Source organism: Mus musculus, chromosome 5 (assembly GCF_000001635.26).
Source record: "Mus musculus strain C57BL/6J chromosome 5, GRCm38.p6 C57BL/6J".
In the NCBI taxonomy this organism is placed as follows: domain Eukaryota; kingdom Metazoa; phylum Chordata; class Mammalia; order Rodentia; family Muridae; genus Mus; species Mus musculus.
The window spans coordinates 86,134,006-86,149,821 of NC_000071.6; the positions used below are offsets into that span (position 1 = coordinate 86,134,006).

At 33.3% G+C, this 15,816-nt stretch overlaps 1 protein-coding gene across 1 annotated transcript in view; it reads right to left on the bottom strand.

Annotated features, from left to right (window-relative positions):
* Uba6 (ubiquitin-like modifier activating enzyme 6) overlaps positions 1-15,816 on the bottom strand; it is a 62,024-nt gene that overhangs the window by 23,286 nt on the left and 22,922 nt on the right. Inside the window, exons 11-20 of the mRNA NM_172712.2 lie at positions 14,864-14,926; positions 13,800-13,876; positions 13,070-13,136; positions 10,330-10,473; positions 8,400-8,467; positions 7,543-7,621; positions 6,351-6,431; positions 3,812-3,889; positions 2,304-2,485; positions 969-1,074 (exon numbers count right to left, since the gene is read on the bottom strand). Coding sequence (NP_766300.1) covers positions 969-1,074; positions 2,304-2,485; positions 3,812-3,889; positions 6,351-6,431; positions 7,543-7,621; positions 8,400-8,467; positions 10,330-10,473; positions 13,070-13,136; positions 13,800-13,876; positions 14,864-14,926 — 945 coding nt within the window. The remainder of the gene's footprint in view (positions 1-968; positions 1,075-2,303; positions 2,486-3,811; positions 3,890-6,350; positions 6,432-7,542; positions 7,622-8,399; positions 8,468-10,329; positions 10,474-13,069; positions 13,137-13,799; positions 13,877-14,863; positions 14,927-15,816) is intronic.

Genomic DNA, 15,816 nt, shown 5'->3' on the forward strand with positions numbered 1-15,816 from the left:
ACACTGCTTCCTTTGAACCATTGAAGAATATTTTTTTCAGGTAGTGTGTGGGTAGATTATCAGGTTATATTTTTAATAGGTCTGACAAATATTTCTAATAATGCATGCTAGGGACATAAATTCTTAATGAGGACAAACATTTAAGATGTACCTAGACTTACTGCAACTTGATATGCCAAGATTGGCTGGTATCTATGGGGATGGGGTCTCCTCTTTTTTTGAGGAGAAGGGGAGGAGGAGTGCATGGGGTGGCAGGTAAGAGGGAGGTACCGCAGAAGGGGAAGGGAAAGCTGTCATCAGGATGTAAAGTAAATAACTTAATAAAAAGATTTAAAAAATAAGTACACATTTATTACACTTCTGTTATTTTACTATATGCCAGCTTATATCTAATAGAATAAAACCCAACATCAGAAAATGGATTTGATTCCAAGTCTCTGGTGACAGTTCTATTTTCAGTCAAAATTTTTAATTGCTTTTAAAAGCTATTTTCAACTCTATGATAGTCAGAAAATGTAAACTCTTTCCTGTTTTATATTCAGGGGCAGGGCAGATGTATCATGTTGGTGATGTGAACTGAAGGACCTCAATGTGTTCTCAGGCACCCATGTAAAGCTGGGTGTGGTGGCATGGCATGGAATCCCAGCACTAGAGAGACAGGCCAGTCAGTTCAGTCAATCTGTATTTCTAGTGCTCAGTGAGAGACCCTGTCAGAAAGAAATCATAGAATACCAGAGAAAGATTCTGGACATTGAAATATGGCCACTATACATATGTGGTATTCCTACCATCTGAATACACACTTAAAAAACTAGGTTCAACATGTTTAAACATGCAGATGCACATATGGGTCAACCTGTCAGAGCTAAAGTCAAGATTGATAAAGCTAAGTCAAATTTATTGATTCTTTCATGAAAACAAAAATTATGATATAAAAAGACAAACATTTATTCAATATACTGACTTACATGACTATTATAAGATTCAGTTAATTGAGGTACGATAATTTCAGTATGTCCCTTGGTGCCCATTGTTCCAGAATCTAAGAGAGGCCGTAGATTTGCTAAACAGCGACTATTTGAAGACAAAATATGTAAAGAAAAAAACAAAAGAAAGCAAAACACAAAAGTGATCAGTAACAGTAAATAAAGGACAGGTTACTGCTATCTACTAAATATTCAACATGCTGATCATTTTTGTATGTAGTGTAGCGAATAGAACATGACCCACGTAACAGTTTTTCTCTTTAGCCCTATCATATATATAAAATTTGTTTCCAACCTAGTAGTTTCTATTTCTTCCTACTTACTACCTGGATTAAAATCTCATTTTTTAAAAATTTCTATTTCCTCCTTAAATTAACTACATTATTCTTTCTTCACTTACATTCTACTTACTATTTGATTATTATTGCCTGTAAGTTCTTCTCAAATGGCCTTTATCCCAAGCAGTATTAACTAAATACTATCACTAGTCATGTTTCATCCACTTTAGTATTTTAAGTTTTTTTGTGTGTGTGCACCACCCCTCCAACACAAAAAGAAATGCAATAATTTTTTTTCTTCTGCTCAAAATTTGCTTCTCTTTCATTTCTCAACTGGTAAAACTCTGATATATGCTCTGGCATCCTGACATTGCAGTCATACAATGATTCATTCAATGACTGATTTCATAAATCACATTGAATGAAATCAGATGATTGACACTGATAATAAATGATGTTTGGATGAAAAATTTAGTGAAGAACCAAACATTAAGTAAAGATGTATGTTAATAAAAATAAGTGCCACAATGAAAAAGTATTAAGAAAAGCAGATTTAGGAGTGAATGTCTGTTTTAAGAAAGATATTTAGGCTGAACCTCAAAGATAAAGAAATACACATTTGGGAACAAGAAGTTTGGAGGAAGGGAAATACAACTTCCAGAAGCCCCAAACCGATTCAGTTCCTAATGTAAAGAAGCCTTTGAAGAGCCTAAAGAAGGCTTATATAGCTATAGTAAGGAGAAACAGGGAACACTGGCCACATTTAAAGTAGGAACAGCGGATAGGTGGTAGGTATTTCATTTAAAAAAAAAAACAAAAACAAAGAAACCCAAAAAACAACAACGAAAAAAACATTTAGGCTGCTTTACCAATAGTAAATTTTTCTAAATATAATGGGAAATCATCAGTATGCTTAAATTTGAGTAGTTCTATTAGAATGACATAAAAATAATTAGGTAATTTGGTAATTTTTCAAAAAGTGAGAGTGAAAAACAAAAATAAAAGTAGTTCTTTATGCACTTGAATTTCAAGAACATACCTGTCTACATATCTCCTGGCTTCCACATTATCTAGTGCTGTAATAATGATATCTTGCTTAGTGTAAAATTCATCACTGTATATACTCTCAGTGGCTGGACAAACTTTGTTCAGGTGTGCATCTATTTTTAATTGAGGATTTATTTTCAGAGTTGCTTCAGCAGCAGTATAGCTTTTAGGTTTCTAAACAAGTAACAAATAAAAACAGAAGAAATAAATGTTAAACAGAAAAGATGAACTATGACTGAATTTACAAATTCTAATCATTTGGAATATATGAGGTGACAGCAAAGTAATGAAGTTAGCTCAAATAATTCACATATTAACACAATCTAATCATCCTTCATTATGTAGCAAAATGCGTTAGAGATTTTAAAGTATTTTTATAAAAGTCTTAAAAATGTTTATTCTTATTTTTAAATTAAAGGCTTATCTACCATGTGTCATTGAATCTTGTGTCATTCAGGGGCTATGAAGGTCTTCACAGCATCCTTTGAATTTGTCCGTCTCTTCTCACTATTAGGCTAACATGTTTTACTTTTTACTATAAGAACAAAGTCAGAAACTTACAAGTCAGGAAATTAATAAATAGGTCTTAGTGTTCATCTCCAGATACTACACAGTGAATCATTTTAATAAGACATCTGAGTTCATAGAGACTGCTGCCACATCCTTTGTAGTTATGCGAGAGGCTATCAGGTTAACTATGACAGTGTAGCCACTTTTTAGTTCATAACATGCTTAAATTTCATTTCCTAAAATCGACAATGAGTTGACAATACAAGGGAAAAATTTAAACTAAAAGCACGTGGTTTTGATGAACATATTCTTCTTTTCTGTCTTTCTTTTTTGGTTTTTCGAGACAGGGTTTCTCTGTGTGGCCCTGGCTGTCCTGGAACTCACTCTGTAGACCAGGCTGGCCATGAACTCAGAAATCCGCCTGCCTCTGCCTCCCAAGAGCTGGGATTAAAGGCTTGTACCACCACTGCCCGGCTTGTTTTTCACTGCAGTTTTACCATGTAACTATGACTAATAATACTCACTGTGTAGAACAAGCTGGCCTGGAACTTAAGAGATCCACCTGCCTCTGCCTTTGAGTGTACTGTCTGTTTCTTTTCCGGATTTAAATATTTTGGTTTGAGACGACTAAATAGTGTACAGCAATTTTTAAATACTAAACCTTACCTGTTTTATAGCAAAACAAACAACAAACAAACAAAGAAACAAAAAAACCCAAAAAAGTAGTGTTAAAATTTGTGCTTTGTTAAAACCTCGAATTAGAGAATTTGTTTATGGAAACAAATTTCTGTGATTACAAAATGAAAAGTACTACTCATGTCATGATTCAAATAGTAACATCCAAAAACCAATTTTAGTGTACATGAAAGATCATTATTTTCTTCATTTTGTTCTTTCCAAAGAATCTTTATTCTTTCTCTTAAGGATCTAACAAAGAACAGGATTACCCCGCAACCAATATCTGTTTATGATAAAAAAACAGTGACAAACCTGTATGTGATGAGGACGAAACAGGAACTGTCTGTTTAAATTGGATTTTTCTATCAAGTCAGGATCTGTAACTGTTACCTTATAACAGGAGAATAAAACAAATGAATCTATTTTGCATTTCTCACTATGACAGAAACAGCACTCTCAAAGCATTTTTGCTAGTAATAGTCATTTTAAAAAATTCCCAATGTTACCAGTAATATGGTATCATTGTTAAATTTATTAATTTCAACTAATATTTAGTGCATGATCATAGCAAATAACACAAATGATTTAAGCTTATTAGAAACTCCCTTTAAAAATTCTTTATTTGGAGACTAAAACTATCCCTATCATCTTTTATACCTAAAAAATGAATTACAGAGGAACTATCTCTTCTAAATTTATGACATTCATTCTTTTAAAAATTATTTATTATTTCCTAACTATTGTGTATGTGTGTGGAGGAATATGTGCCCATAGCATAAATGTGGAACTCAAACAACAACTTTGTAAAAGTCCTTTGTCTCCTTCCATGGGTGGGTTCTGGGGATCAAACTAAATCAGGTTTAATGGCAAGTGCCTTTACCTGATAAGCCACCTTGCTAGCCCAATATATATTCTTAATCTGAAATAATTTGAGAAGAATGTTGTCATGTTTCAACTTGACAGGAGTCCAACTAAGGCTGAATTTATAAACTACTAGGCAGTTCCAGTAGTTTTTGTATAGCCAACTAGCTATCATAGATAGTTGATTTAGAGGCCTAAAACACTTGCCCTTTAAGAATGTATAGATTGGGCTGGTGAGATGGCTCAGTGGGTAAGAGCACCCGACTGCTCTCCCGAAGGTCAGGAGTTCAAATCCCAGCAACCACATGGTGGCTCATAACCATCTGTAACAAGATCTGACGCCCTCTTCTGGAGTGTCTGAAGACAGCTACAGTGTACTTACATATAATAAATAAATAAATCTTTAAAAAAAAAAAAAAAAAAAAAAAAAAAAAAAAAAAGAATGTATAGATCCTATTTCTGGAAAGTGAAAGAAGAAAGCAAACAGGTAACATAATCTGCAGAATTGAAAACCCCTGTGCTATTAAGCTAGAATTAAAAAAAATGGCATAGTACTGCTCAGTGCAGGTTCCAGTTTGAGGTGTTGACTGGTGTTCACATTCATTTTCTTTTAGCAATTTTCCTTGTGTATGTGTCTACATTTTTGTGGAATTTTATGTTTCTCTCTCTCTCTCTCTCTCTCTCTCTCTCTCTCTCTCTCTCATTCTCTCTCCCTCTCTCTCCCTCCCTCCCCCTCTCTCTTGCGGGGTGCTGGTTAACAGTCTTACTTTCTAGTGAGTGTCTTTCTTTTCTACTTAAAAGCTTTAGACATTAAAAATAGAGAAAAAAATTGTATCTAGTGTTTAATTCAAGGTTTCATTTTTTCCCCCTTGATTCTAGGTACCTGGGGATTTCTCTTTACATCTTGGGTGTATCTATGAACACTTAAAGTTTTGTTACAAGTCTCTGTGTTCAGAATGACAGAAGCCTGCCCACATTACAGTCTTTACTTCAGCTCATCCTGACCTTTACCTACTAAAAGCACTGTTCTTCTATACAGTTAAAACATTCAGGTAATCCCAAGCTTACAGTAAAGAAGCGATTTTACACAAGAAAAATCCAAGTAACTTTTAAGCTACTAGACTCATAGTTTGTGGAGCACAGTTTAGAAATGCCAAGCATGGCTATGTGTACCTACCTACAGCTATAATAATAAATCCCTTTTAAAACTATATCAAGGCTACAATGTGGATTACCATATTCACTTTAGTTATTTATGCAGTGTCACTGTTAGTTACCAAGATAAATATATGAAGTCATTAATGAAAGTTTTTAATCTTAAAGGTAAAATACCACTAATAAAAGTTATTTTAAATATGACACGGTTTTGTAATAACTCAGGGTGAAGAATTTTAACTGCATACCAAAGTATGTGTTATTCTCACTATTTGAAACTCACCATTTAAATTATCTGAGCACTCTGCAGCTTGTTAATGTCATTTCTCATGTTAATATTTAAGAATGAATAATGTAACAAAAGAATAACATGGTTTTCAGTTTGTAAGCTATGATAATAAAAGTTCCTTTCAAATTTAATAATTGATGGTAACTACAAAAAGAGAGACAGGACTTATTTCAGGAAATTACAGTTAAGAACCAAGAAGCGGCCGGGCATGGTGGCGCACACCTTTGATCCCAGCACTCAGGAGGCAGAGGCAGGCGGATTTCTGAATTCGAGGCCAGCCTGGTCTACAAAGTGAGTTCCAGGACAGCCAGGGCTATACAGAGAAACCCTGTCTTGAAAATCCAAAAAAAAAAAAAAAAGGAACCAAAAAAAGAACCAAGAAGCAGAGAATCTGGGACTAAAAACTGACCAGAGACAATTAAAATCTTCTAATTCTCAGTTTAATGGTCTACACCAAGTAAAACAGGCTAGTATAGTTAAACACAGTTCAAAAATGGGCAACAGGAGAAATATAAATGTTTAAGTCTCAAGTGACTTGTATCTTACCATTCCTTTCTCTCTGCCTGTACCAACACCCAGTAATGCAAAATTTTTTAACATTTCACAGCCTATGGCACCACATCCTACCTATTGAAGAAAGAGTACAAATGTCAGACAACAATACTATAATTTTTAATGAATAAAGAATTTCATTCTAATTTTCATCAAATGCTATAACACTAAATACAATTTTAAAAAATGATTTGTGACTGACTTGTGGTGGACTTTACTTTTTACAAGTTTCATAATGCCTTTTAAGTGTCTCAATTAAAGAAAAAAAGTATAAAACAAATAAGAAAACTATGGTATTTATAACTTCTTCAAACAAAAATAATTGAAGATTCCTAACAAAAGCTAAATGCTGAACTTATTTCTTATAGAGAAAAGAAAACAGTAACAGAAGAAAAAGCAAAAAAAAAAAAAAAAAACATAAGAACAACCCGAGCCTGGAACTAGGTAACATGAAAAAGTCTTTACTTTTAGACACTTGTCAGTCTATCTGAAAGACAGAGATATGTTTAAGACAAGTCTACAAAGAATTTTAAGTAAAACAGATATTTGAAACCTGATTATATTCTATCTATATGAAAAAAAAAATCTCAGCAGTAATTGCTAATCTTTAAGATATTACTTTACAAAAATGATTACTGCCGGGCAGTGGTGGCGCACTCCTTTAATCCCAGCACTTGGGAGGCAGAGGCAGGCAGATTTCTGAGTTTGAGGCCAGCCTGGTCTACAGAGTAAGTTTCAGGACAGCCAGGGCTACAGAGAAACCCTGTCTCGAAAAACAAAAACAAATAAACAAAATTATGATTACTAAAAGTAGTATTTTTAAGACTAGCCAACAACATTTATGCTCTTGTGAAAATTTTCTCTCAAAATAAACTAAGATATTTAAAAAAAGAGAATACATTTACTCATTTTTAAATGTAGTTTCAAAAAATGTGTTTTTAAAGTACTTCTAGAAAACCATTTAATGTTGAAAGCTGTTACATTCATGCTTTATTTTGAAATGAATACTCTTCAGATCCTAAATTGACTAAGTTTTACGTAGGAGGACCAGGAAGTAAACATATTAAGCTCTGGAGATTGTATGATTTATCAGTTACTCATTTACATCAAGTTGACTTTAAAAATTAACTTGACATTCAACAACATTTTGAACATGTTACTTATTCCCATCTTCATTCACACTTACTAAGAAGATATTCAAATTTTGTAGCTTCTGACACAATGTATTTCCAATGCAGGCACGTATGGCATCATATCTATCTCCTCTGAAAAAACATTTACCAAGAAAACAGAAAGATATAAAAATACTATTGATTATTGTTAGTAACAATTTAATATTGTACTTTAAAACAGAATATACTTCTGAGCTTCTAAAGGATTAATGGACAGACAGAAGGATGATTCCCATCCCAGGAAGGACAGCGTGTGATGTTATCACTTTGTACCCAAGTATATGTAATTTAAATTTATCAATAGTTTATTTCTGTACTTTTCCATTTTTGTACTTTTCGATAATTTACATGCAACTAAAATCTGAGAAAGTTAAACTGCAGATAAAGAGGGACTATTGTATTTAAGAAAAAAATTATAAAGATCATAATATTTAAAAAAAGTTTTTAGAGGAATCTACAGAAGGGATTTGGAGTTATTAATTCATTTACACTGAAGGCAGAACTCTGGGTTCTGTGGTTTTCTGAGATAATGAAATCTCTAAAGTTTTAACTGATTTTGAATTTATGGCCTCAAATGGAAAGAGACTTATTTTTAAAAAAATCATGTATAGCAATCTTATTCATTAATATTATGGCTTTTGAATGCTAACCACTCTCATGTATATAAGCCGAAAATCTGTATCACTACATATAAAGTGGTAAAAAGACATAGTACTACTGCAATATTTAATCACTAGGCAAAGAAGTAACAAACCAAGAAGTAAAATGTCAGGAGGAAAGACACCTAAGAGAGGAATGCTTACACAAAATTGTTCTATCTCTGCTTCTTAAAGAGATACTAAGAAAAAAATAATCCAAGTTTCAGCTTTACCGTGGGAGAAACTCTTCATGCCCAGGATTGCCTAGGGATTCCACAGTATCTGCTGCTTCAAGGTACAACTGAAGACAAGATTAAAAACATAACGATTAAGACTTAAGTCACTAAAAAAACCCTGCAGCTTTTCTCTTATAGTTATTTAATAATCGTGGAAGATAATAAAAATGGCAATTCAATGTAAAGTATTAGAAAAATCATGGTTATAACATATATTCTTAAAACTGAGAAACCTAAAAGGACTGTTAAAGGTATGTAATTTAATTCATATCACTTATCAATCCTAAGGATAATTTTATTATTTTTTTTTAATATTTAGAGGAAATTTTACCTCAAAATCTGTTCATAACTACAAAAAAACTTTGGAGTTCCCATTCAATTTTAGTTACATTTGAATAAACAGTATGATTAGCTTGAAAAAAAGTATGTAGAGTGTATTTCCTACTGGAGATATTTTATGTCATCTTTTACCTCATATATAATTATAAAAGACAAGATCCAGGAAGACAGCTTCAACATTTTTAGTTCTGAAAAGAATTTCTTTAACTCGGTAATAATTAAAGAAGTCTTATGCATTGTTTTAGTCAGGGTTTCTATTCCTGCACAAAACATCATGACCAAGAAGCAAATTGGGGAGGAAAGGGTTTATTCAGCTTACACTTCCCACATTACTGTTCATCACCAAAGAAAGTCAGGACTGGAACTCAAATGGGTCAGGAAGCAGGAGCTGATGCAGAGGCCATGGAGGGATGTTCTTTACTGGCTTGCCTCCCCTGGCTTGCTCAGCCTGCTCTCTTATAGAACCCAAGACTACCAGCCCAGAGATGGCACCACCCACAATGTGCCTTCCCACCCTAGATCACTAATTGAGAAAATGCCTTAGAGTTGGATCTCATGGAGGCATTTCCTCAACTGAAGCTCCTTTCTCTATGATAACTCCAGCCTGTGTCTAGTTGACACAAAACTAGCTCATACATGCATATTTTCAATTAAGTAAGTAACTTGTTTTAAATTTGAACAAAATGAGATGATAATATCATTGTAACATTACTATATTAATAACAGAATGTATACTTCATATGATATTAATAGTTAAAACTATGCCAACTTCCACCATCAATTTGTAATCTATTTTAAATAACAGCAGAAAAATGGCATTGTATAGGTGCTGTATTATATTCAAAATCAACTCAAACAGAAAGGACTTAAGCAGTATGCGCAGACTTCCTGCCACTTATTTTCCTTCTTGTAACAGAATCAAATATTTTAATTATTTTTTGTTTTGTTTTGTTTTTCAAGACAGGATTTCTCTGTGTAGCCCTGACTGTCCTGGAACTCACTCTGTAGACCAGGCTGGCCTTGAACTCAGAAATCCGCCTGCCTCTGCCTCCCAAGTGCTGGGATTAAAGGCATGTGCCACCATGCCCGGCTTAAATGTTTTAATTCTTATGATGCTTTTATCTTACACAGCTCTCAAATTTAGACCATTCCTATATTCTCTATCTTCAGGCAATATCAGGCATTAATTAAACCTGAAAATTTGTGATGGCAAACTTTCTACAGAACTAGTTCAAGAGCCCAGAGAACCCCAAAATGGTAACTAAGCCAAAGTACTAGAGAAAAATTGTAGAACAGAAGCAGTGATTTTTAAAGTACATGTAAGGAAATACATCTGAGAAAGCAATTGGGTCATATCCCAACAGACAAAATATATGCTTCTGTTAGCTTCAATTAAAGAATTAAATTTCTGAATTTTGATTACATAATTATTTGCCTTTTCTTTTATAGTTAATATATAATTATATATAATACATAATAGTGTATATAATACTAAATATAAAGATATATTTATACCACACTATAATTAACAACTCATTGATTTTATGGAACACTTAAAATGTAAAGAAATAGGAAATACTGAACTAACCCATTGACACAAGGGCGAGAACTTCCCCGTCACAGCTTTTAAGACTTCTTGGCTAGCAACACCTCCAACTGCAGCAGCGAGTGGTGGTAAAAAGCCTTGGGCAGTCCACGAAAGCCAGTGCACAATGTCAGCATTCACTTCAGGCTAAAACACAAACCACAGACAACAATGATACTAACAGTACTCACAGACAGTACCTGAGACTGCAGGAACTAAGTTATCAATAGCATTAGAATCTAACTTCCAATAAACAAACAAACCCAACCAAACTACCAAATTTCCTTCCTAAATAAAAATACCTTAATCTCATAATAAAATACCAATTTGCATGTTACCTTAAGCAGTGTTTTCTTTTTACTAGTCTCTGTTCAATTCTGCTTTTCTAACTGTGGTCTAGATTGCTATTTAGAGTATCTGGTGTCAGAGAGAAAAACAACTCAATACCCTCTTTTTTGTTGGTTTGTTTCTTGTTGCTATTCTTTTGTTTTTTTGTTGTTGGTGGTTTTTTGTTTGTTTGTTTGTTTGTTTGTTTTGTGGAGACAGCCTTGGCTGTCCTGGAAGGCACTCTGTAAACCAGGCTAGCCTCAAGATCAGAGATTTCTGTCTCCCTGGTACTAGGACTAAAGGTGGGCACCACCACCACCTGGCTTCCCTCTTTCTTATCCCCAACATCAAGTAAATTGCAAAATGATAAGCTTGAGGGAGGAAAATAAAGCAGTTCTAACCTGCAACTCCTCAGCAATGAAGAAACACCAAGCAGCCTTTCTGTGGCTTTGTGGATTTCTTCACTGTTATTTTCTGTAATAGCATCTCCCATTTTCTTGTCATATCGTGCTTTCTTTGTATCCTTTCTCTATCACCTCTTACTGTTTAATTTTCAATATTTCTACATCTTTACTCATTTACCCTAATTCCTAGAGTATTTCTTGTCTACTAGTATTAAAGGTGTAATTCCTATTTACAACTGACATTTATTTTTTTTTAATTTTCTGTATCTGGTTTGTTCTTAAATTGTTACTGTCACTACTATGGTCACTCCTTGAGCAGCAATGAGGATTAAGAGTTCAATAAGAGGATTCCCACAAAGGTTATCATACAAAAATATGATAGAAAAAAAAAAGATGTTATGTCCTAACAGGTGAACAAAGAATATTATATAAACATAAGAAATATGGTCCAGCAAGACAACCCAGTTTGTTTGAACTCAAAGAACAAACATAAAGTGGTACAAGAAGTAATGCAGATCAGAAATTAATGAAGTAGAAACCAAAATAATGAAACTAAAATTCTGTGAAAGGATAAAAGATTAACATAGTGTCAAAATAACCAAAAGGAAATCAAAAGATCAAAAAAGGTGTTTGATAGAAAACACTGAAATGCAGAAGAATGGGAAATACTTACTAAAAAAAAATAAACCAATAACTAAGAAAATCTAGGGAAAAAAAGAATAACTTTCTAGACATCTATGACCTATCAAAACTGGACCAAAAGAATACAAAACCCATCTAAATGGGACATACAATGAGCAAACAGAATGAAACAAAAGGGATAAGAATCCTAACAAAACAAAGTCAGGATCAGAGTTTTATTGATGAGTTCTACTAGATTTTTTAAAGAAACTATAACCCTGCCAAAATTATAATCCACTCTGAAGAGCACAGAACTCTGAGGCGTTAGTAAAAAAGCTTATGGCTGTGGATATAGCTCAGTGGTAGGTGCCTGCCTAGTATACATAAGGCCTGGGCAGGATCTAACTCAGCATTGCAACATTCTACAATGCTTAAGGAAAAAAATATATATATATATCATATATATGACATATATATGATATAAACTATGAGAAAAAACCCAATAAATTAAGTATAAGATTATTTATAAAGCATGTATTTTAATAAGACTTATATAAAAACTATAAACTATCGAGCCCCCAATAATTAAAAAATAAGCAAAGATTTGAAAAGCCACCAAAGAAATGTACAAATGTCAATAGGCACATAAAAACATAGGCTCAGATTAGCTGTAACTTTAGTGAAATGCAGCTCAAATCCATGTGATACACACAAATAATAATGTGGTTACAATGAGAAGGGAAACAGAGTTTTGAAGAGGTTGTTGTTACTGAACCTGATATAGATCTTGTAAAAATGCAACATAGTGAAGCTGCTTTGCAAGCACACAGGTTAGTCACAGTGACTACTCCTTTACTCTCAGCAGCCCTGCAGGCTGAGACAGGTGGATCTCTCTGAATTTGGGGCTGGCCTTCATATGCTGAGTTTTAGACCAGAGAGGGCTACTTAGTGAGAGCCTGTCTCAAAAAAGCGCCAATTTCTTGTAAGTTAAACACCATATTTTACATCTATTATGTGAATTTTCAATGTATTTCTAAGTATTCTCACAAGAAAAATGAAAATATTTATCAATATAAAAATCGATGTATTTGTAGTTTTATCCATAAAACAATACTAACACTAATATAAAAATAAAAGCAGCAAATAATAGTTATTAAATGACACATGGTATTATCAGTACTTTATGAAATAAAATTACTTAATGTTTACAACTTGTAAGCTAAGTTCATCTAATTTTATAGATACATAAACTAAAGTAGAACAAAAGAGCTTCTTTATTAATGCCACAGAATCAGTAGGTAGCATAGGGAAGATCTAAATGTAGGAAAATATTAATATGTATTTATGTTATAAACAAATACATAGCCAACCATAATTTTATTGATACTTACCTTCTCTTCCAAGGTTTCATTTATAGATACTGTTAGCTTCAATAGTTCATCTGAATCCTGCTGACATCTATAGTTTGAAACAAAAATACAACTTCAATTTTTGGAATTATCACCAAGGTTATATTCAAAATATAATACAATGTGTTTTAATCTAACTTCAAAGTTTAATCTAACTTTTAGGTTTTTTTAAGCTTCAAAGTTAGCTGTCTTATAGTCATAAGACATTACGTCAAAATCATGGTCATCTAAGACAACATATGAGACTGAGATTTAAACATACAAGGTAAGAAGCTTGCAATTTCTAACTTAGGCTAGAAAACATTATCACAGATTGCCAGTTCACCAATTAGAAGAGGTTCTGATTTTAAAACCTATAGATTTTAAAGTCTCTAAATATGAAAAATTCCCGTGTGGTATGATTCCATTCTTACAAATGGATCTTTCTACTTCCACCAATAATAAATCACCTTAAATGTCATATTTGTGCAATTTAGCATATTTACCAGTAATGTAATAATGTTACTAGTTATGTGAGTAATGTAATTAAAGGTTAGTTCTATTATCAACCTATAATTTTTGAGACATGGTTTTCATAAAGAGAGGGGGGGGGAAAGGAGGAGGAAGAAGAGGAGAAGAGAAGAAGAAGAAGGAGAAGGAGCAGCAGCAGCAGCAGCAGCAGCAGCAGCAGCAGCAGCAGCAGCAGCATTAGTTTTAGAACCAAAAGCATTACCTGATATTTGGCTTACGGTTATAGTTCTCCTGAAACTGGTCCAAGGCAAGCATAGCGAGATGAATCTCTAAAGGTGCCTATTTGGAAAAAAAATATTGTCCAACATTTGTTAAGTGCTATAGATTAGGGTAAATGTTTTCCAACTATTATTTAATTTCACCCTCATAATAGAGTGTAATATAATGATTACCATTAGGAAAGTTAAATGATTTGACATCAACACAATAAAGGTATTTTAAGAAGCATTTTCCAAATAATTAGTGTTTACTAGGTTATTCATAATAAATATCAGCTGAATGCCAATAATAAACATTTGTACCACTGGACATGGTGACACTTTTAGCCTCAGCACCCAGGAGGCGGCACTCGGAAGCAGGTAGATCTCAGATTTCAAGGTCAGCCTGGGCTATGTATACGCCCTGACTCAAAAATCTGAAACCAAATCCAAAACCAGAACCACTCCAGAAAACATTTATAAAAAAAAAACAACTGTTTTTTTAAATTAGTGTTTATAAATTTGGAAACTGTTCATTTCTTATCATAATATATTTACTGTTAAGATAAGGTATCATATCTAATAATATAAAGTGGAACATAACAGCTTCAGGGTGTATCTCCCTGTACTACATAAAACTCTGTGGCCAGTGAAATGGCCTACCACCAAGCCTGATGACCTCTGATGGAGTCCAGCCTCTGACCTCCAATCAGATGCTGTATTATCTCCTTGCTGCTCACCTGCTACCTCCCCTGCACATAAAATAAACCAATGTCCAATAGAACTGCATAGTTGAGAAAAATCTTACAGTAATGCCCCATCTATATATATATATTACTAAAATTACTTAATTATCAAAGCTAGCAAATCACCAAAGTACAACTTCATTCTCCTCTACCATTTTGTGGCATGAATTCTCATTTTAAATCCTTCGATTTGAACTTTAAATATTGAGGTTAAGAGTAGAACCTTTAGAAACAATGGTTAATCCATTTTAAGTTTTGAATCATTTACCAAATCCCATCCATCACTCCATTGCCCCTTTCAAGCCTTCAAAGTAAATATTTACCTCAGGTTTGCTAAAATCTGCAATAAGGCACCTTGGATGTTTTATCTGGCTCTCCAGGGGTTCCTAAGAGAAAAAAAAACCATTATTTCACAGTACATTGAGTGATTATTTTGCAAAACATTTAGGGCACTGGAAGCAACAGATCTTTCTCTAAGGCTGAAAATTGGTGAGGGGGAATTGCTGTAATGTTATAGTTAATCACATAATGTAGTTAAAATGCTCTGTAATATCTCATTACTACACTAAAAACCACTTGTACTACATAGTTACTTCAAAAAAAATTAGTGAAAACTATCTTTATAATCCCAAACTTTGTCCTAATGTAAAAGCTACCATGTATTCTGATATCATTAAGTAACTGAGACTAGTTATGCCTGCTAAGTCTTGGGTAGATATTTCAAGCTAAAATCTGCGTGAGTGTAAAGTAAGAATAGAAAGAGATCTTGAAAACCCCCTATAGCCTGTAGCATAAGCCCAACAACTAAAGACATGTTATACATCTCACACTGAGAAGCAGCCTGTCAATTTAAATAAGACTCATTAGTTCCAAGAAAATAGCATTCTCTACACTCTATTTATCAGCATGTTTTTTTTCATGCAATAGTCAATGTGAATCAAACTACTTTCAAACATAGTAGTTATAATGCAGATTAAAATTGCAGTAACAGGAATTAACAAATAATTGAGCCATAAAGTGTAACAGCTCTTGCTGCATAAATGAAAACACTGTTATCTTTTTTTTTGGGCAGTAAAAAGTATGATAAATTCTTTCATTATTTAGGAGGATATAGCTCCTTTGAGGTATAATCACAATCATACACAAGAAATATTCTAGCTATTAAACCATATAAACTTGTATTTGCCTAACCTTTGCAGTACAGAGGACTGCACCAACTAAGGATGTGTGTAAGCTATAGCGCTACGTCTGTATGTTATTTTTATAGTATCAGTTT